The sequence below is a fragment of the Condylura cristata genome, unplaced genomic scaffold, assembly GCF_000260355.1.
Source record: "Condylura cristata isolate star-nosed mole 26May11 unplaced genomic scaffold, ConCri1.0 scaffold00025, whole genome shotgun sequence".
In the NCBI taxonomy this organism is placed as follows: domain Eukaryota; kingdom Metazoa; phylum Chordata; class Mammalia; order Eulipotyphla; family Talpidae; genus Condylura; species Condylura cristata.
In genome coordinates, this window is record NW_004567126.1 from 30,746,336 (window position 1) to 30,751,318 (window position 4,983).

Here is a 4,983-nt window from a genome sequence, read left to right on the forward strand (position 1 = left end):
GCGCCAGCCTTCACCCCGCCAGGCCCACAGTGCCAACAACCCACTAAGGGAGAGCAGGGCTAACAGGCAGGGCAGGGCACCCGCACCACGTGGGGGTGTTGGGGGAGCAGGCTGACACCCCTCTTGCCTGGCCCACACCAGGCCCCTTTCCCCATTCTAGGAAGAAGGCACAGGCCTGATGGGTGACAAGGAGAGGTTTTACACCCAGTTCCCGCAGCCGCCACCCCACTGCTCACCCCTGCTTTGCTGCAGGTCTCCCATGCCCCGGGCACTGCCCCTCTGGGTCAGAGAGCAGCACCCTCCGCCCTCCGGGTGGCCGAAGTCTACCAGCCCCCCGGGTGAATGTGCTCAAATCTGTGCACCATGGGGAAACCGAGGCAAGTAAGTCTTCTGGCAACCTACAGGGGAGAGCTCCCAGCCTGCAGCCCGGGGCGGCCTCCTGGACCCAAAACTCTCTATCCTTCAAGGCAGGGCCCACGGCCCCTGCTCTGGAAAACCTGGTCACGGGGGAGAGGCTGGGCACACGCACACACACTCACCCCACTGGGGTTCAGCTCTGCCTCCCTACTTGGGGCCTGCTCCCCACCAGCCCCGGGGGGCGGGGTGGATCTGTCCGCTGGGGCTGACAGCAGCCTTGCACGCAGCAGGCCGTCCCTCTGCTCAGACAAGGACACAGACAGGGCTCCAGCACCTTCCGCAGCGCCCAGAGCCTTTCACACCTCCCGCTGTCTGCCGACCCCCAAGCCTTCTCCTGTGCCTCGCCTCCACAAACACCCCCCGGGGTGTCACGGTCCTGGGAGCAGCAAGCATTCAGTAAGCACCGTCTGTCCTGCCGCGGGGGGGTGAGGGGGAGAAACTGAGGCACCTCTCAAGAGATCCGCGCGGGCAGCCGTGCCAGTGTGGAACATTCCAGTGCCAGTGAATGAATCAACACTCGTTTTTGGGTTGTTTCTTTTTTTTCTCACACACACAAAAAACATCTGCATTTGGAGCCAGTGTTGGAGAGGGAGGGAGTGGAAAAGCTCCATTAGACTAATAAAAATGCCAAGTGTTGGCCAGTGGCGGGGGTGAACTTGGGGCGATGGTCACGAGGACACCGGAGGGCCAGGGGCGCGCTCCAGTCATGGCAGGGCCTCCCCGGGCGCCCGCCCACCTGCTGTGTCCTCAGCGCCCACCAGGGCCTCCCCCCGCCCTGGGCCTGGGTAGGGGGCTCGTCCCAGCCCGCCCGACGCCCATCGGATGCTGTTGCCAACCAACACGCGTGTGCTGGCTCTGGGGAGGCGCCACCGGCTTGGGGACGCACAGGGACCCGCCGGCCGGCGCTCGTCCTGCCGTCGCCTCCCGCCCCAGCCCTGGGCGGCGGCCGCCGCCCCGCCCGTCACCCCGGCACGTCCGGACTCAGAACTCGGGAGCACGTTGCACCCCGTGGCGGGGCGTGCCCGTCTGGGCGCCCCGCCTGAGCCACTCTTCCCTCAGCCGTGGACTGGGTGAAACGAAGGTGCCCAGGGAAGACATTTTTTCACTGTGGTAAAATACACACAACAGATTTACCTTAAAAAAAAATTTTAATTATTTGTGTGTGTGCATACAGGAACTGGGTGCAGGCCAGAGGTGTGGGGGTGAGAGGACTCCCCAGAGTGGGGGGCAGAACGGGCGGAACCACTGAAGTCACTGCTGAGGGGGCAGCGGGAGACAGGCGGGGTCTGCTGCGCCCTGGGGGTCCCTCCCCAGCCGGGGGCCCACTCGGGCCACAGCTTGGTGGTGCTGAGACTGACCCGGGCTGCCAGGGAGGCCCACAAGGGCTTAACGGTTGTCCTGCTGACCTGTGAGGACCCGCCCAACTGCTGACCGCAGCGGCTGCCCAGCCCCACAGCCCTCCAGGTTGCCACCGGGCCAACCACGGCCACTTCCCAGCTTTCGTGACCCTCACCCTGGCCGAGGACTCAAAGTGGTGTCTGGCAGCGACTCAGACTCTCACCCGCGCTGAGTCATGGAGATCCCGGGGCCATCGCGTCCCCACGTAGCTGCCCCTCGCCTGTCTGCTTCCTCCCCTGCTGAGGCTGCCCGGGGGCTGGGCTGGGCAGGACCCCGCAGTCTGATGGCGCAGGAACCGCGGCCTGGGGCGAGCCCAGCGCACACTGCAGCGCCCGCTCTCCGGGGCCGTGCCCAGGGCTAAGGTGGGCGGCAGACACCGGCTGGGCCATCCGGGCTCTGCCCTCGGAGAAACCCCGAGTGCTGCTGGGGCAGCCGTGGGGCACGGGCCCGCCTGCCACGTGCAGCTGTGGTGCCCACCTCAGGCGTCTCCGGCCTGGTCTCTGGGCTGCAGGCAGGCCCCTGCCCAACCTCCGTCTCCGCGGGAGCAAGGCAGCAGCTCCTTGCTCACTAGAGTCGGAGAGGCGGGGGCCGCTCGGGAGCTGGCTGGGTGCAGGCCAGCACGCAGCAGGGGCGGCGTGGGGGGCGGCCAGGGCCGGTCCTGGGAGCCGCGTTACCCCGCACCAGGGTGGCGGGTGAGCGGGGGCCCACCCGGAGGAGCTGCCCTGAAGGACACCAGGCCCGCCGGCAGCGGTGGCCCCGGACACAGGGTCAGACGGCTGCCACAGATGTACAGTCACCTGCAGACAGGATGATGTCACCGGCTGTGCGCTGGGCACAGCTCATGAGGGGACCCAGAAAGGGGGATGGGCTGTGCCCGCTGTGCGGGTCACCCCGACTCGGGCGCAGAGTCCTGGCCTCATCCCTCACAAGCCCGCACCGCAGCCCGCAGGGGGAGGGGCCCTCCTTGTGCAGTTCCGGTCAGTGCCCAGGGCCGCGTGGGCGTGGAGCCATTTGCGTATTAATGTCCAGCTCTCCCCGGCCTGTCTGTAGCTTGGGGTGACTCAGGCCTGGATCAGAACAGTGGCAGCCTGTGGGGGAGGGGAGGCAGCAGCAGTGACCCCACCTTCTCTGCTCAGGGTGCCCACTTCTGCAGGAAGTGGGGCCAGCCATGTTGGGGTAGGTGGGAGAGCCCTCAGAAGAGGGTCCAGAAGGTGCTGGGGGCAGGGCCCGGGCTCTGGCAGCAGGCACAGCACCCCAGGGAGAGCCGACAGTGAGCCCGCACTGCCTCACCGGGCCTGCACGTCCAGGTCTGGAACCTGGTGAGGTCAGGGGCAGCAGGCCTGAGCTGGCTGGGGGGTGCTGTGGAAAGCCGGGTCACAGGAAAGCTCTCCTCCCTACCAGCCTGCGGCAGGCCAAAGGGCAAGAACAGACGCCCAGCCTACTAGTGGGAAATGGGGACCCCATGGCTCAGCCAGAGCCTGCGCCCACCTCTGACTGGCCGCCATGGCCCTGCACCAGGGTTGGCACAGCCCTACTTCCAGGGCACCCCCACAGACCACGCATGTCCCTGATGGAGGCCTCACCCTCCTTCTGGCCCCAGAGGCCCTTCTGGGTGCACAACACCCCTCCCTGCCCCACCGCCAGCCAGCAGGCACGGGAAGCCCAGTGAACACCCCATCCTAGCTACCCCACAGGGCCTGGGGACCCCACCCTTCCGGAGCATCGTGTCGCGGTGGCTGGCGAGGGCAGAGCCCCCGGAAGGGGGACGAGCCACCAGGCTGCTGGCACTGGCCTCGCGCGTCACGTGGCCTTCCTGGCTCGGGCAGCAGGACCGTGGGCGGGCTGCTGCTGGGAGATTTTGCTAGTGGCCTCGGGCCGCCATCTGGGCTGAACTCCAGGCGCTGGCTGGCCGCGTCCTCAGGGCAGCCTGGCCTCTCAGGCCTCAGACGCCCACAGACTGAGTGACCTGCACATGCGTCCCTCTGGGTACCCTGGCCAGGAGCTGGCCACCGCCTTCAGGTGTGCTGCCTGCCCTGGTTGGAGAACCGGCCGGCGGCCACTCTGAGCAACCCCTCTTGATCCTGGTGGCCTTGGCTCAGAGCCCGCCACCCCCGTGGCCTCTGGGAGTGGCCGGCCCTCAGCACTGTGCAAAGGCGCCGGGCAGCAACTGGCCCGTGGGGGACACAATCCAGCTCCAGTTTCCAGCGGGTCAAAGACACGGGACTCGGCTCCCGGGTTAAAGCACAGCGCGACCAAGACGCCGCAGCCCCCGAGCGCGACCCCCGGCCAGGGAGGGACCCCAGGGCCAGCAGCCCCCTCCCGCCTCCCCGCTGCCCCCTCAGCAGTGGGTGTCGGTGGATCCGCCTGTCCTGCTCCCCGCTCTGCCTCTGGGGAGTCCCCTCCCGCCACCTCTGGCCTGCGCCCCACTTCTGAGTGCCCCAATAAATACACCTTGAGGAAACAAGGCTCCGCGGGGCTCGGGCAGCCCACGGCCGTCTGCCGCCCCGCACACACAGGCCCAAGGAGTCGTCCCAAGTCCTTTCTTGCAGAGAACAGCACCGACATGACAGAGACGGGCCACGCCCGCAGAAGGGCCCGCGGGGGCTACTTGGCTACTTGGCCGGCCGCGTGATGATGCGCGTGGAGAAGTCGAACAGGTCGCGGTTGATCTTCCGCAGGTTCCGCACTTCGTCCTCCAGCTCCGTCACGCGGACGCGCAGCTGGTCCTGGCCGCCCAGGACATTCTGGGGAGGGGGTTGTCAGAGGGGCCGGTGCCGAGCCGAGGCCCCGGGCGACAGACAGGGCAGACTGGGTGCGGGCCCTCACCCCTGGGGGCCCTCCTCTGTCCCCAAGCCCCAAGGCAGCGCCCCGCCCCCAGGTGGCCCGCGCCCCGCCCCCAGGTGGCCCGCGCCCCGCCCACCTTCTCCATGGTGCTGCAGGTAACCTCATGCAGGTGCTCGGTCCGCTCCAGGTAGCTGGGCTCTGACCCCTAAAACGAGACGGGCCCACTGCACCCTCAGCCACCCGCTTCACCCTGGGGGTGTCCTGACACCTGCGGCTCAGGGAAGGGGTGCCCCGGTAACCAGCAGGGGAGGCATCTGTGTCCCGGCCGGGGCCCCAAACCCACTCCCAGAGGGAAGCAGCAGCGGGAGGGAGGGGCCGGGCCCG

General features: G+C 68.1%; 2 protein-coding genes across 2 annotated transcripts in view; both read right to left on the minus strand.

The window, feature by feature from the left end:
* Positions 1-2,204, minus strand: part of GRIN3B (glutamate receptor, ionotropic, N-methyl-D-aspartate 3B) — a 10,847-nt gene extending 8,643 nt beyond the window's left edge. The window contains exons 1-2 of the mRNA XM_012729431.1: positions 2,007-2,204; positions 540-656 (exon numbers count right to left, since the gene is read on the minus strand). Of these exons, the coding sequence (XP_012584885.1) occupies positions 540-656; positions 2,007-2,204 (315 nt within the window). The remainder of the gene's footprint in view (positions 1-539; positions 657-2,006) is intronic.
* A 1,970-nt stretch (positions 2,205-4,174) lies between these two features.
* The window catches only part of WDR18 (WD repeat domain 18), a 4,628-nt gene continuing 3,819 nt past the window's right edge, over positions 4,175-4,983 (minus strand). Inside the window, exons 9-10 of the mRNA XM_012729432.1 lie at positions 4,736-4,804; positions 4,175-4,559 (exon numbers count right to left, since the gene is read on the minus strand). Coding sequence (XP_012584886.1) covers positions 4,428-4,559; positions 4,736-4,804 — 201 coding nt within the window. The 3' untranslated portion in view covers positions 4,175-4,427. The remainder of the gene's footprint in view (positions 4,560-4,735; positions 4,805-4,983) is intronic.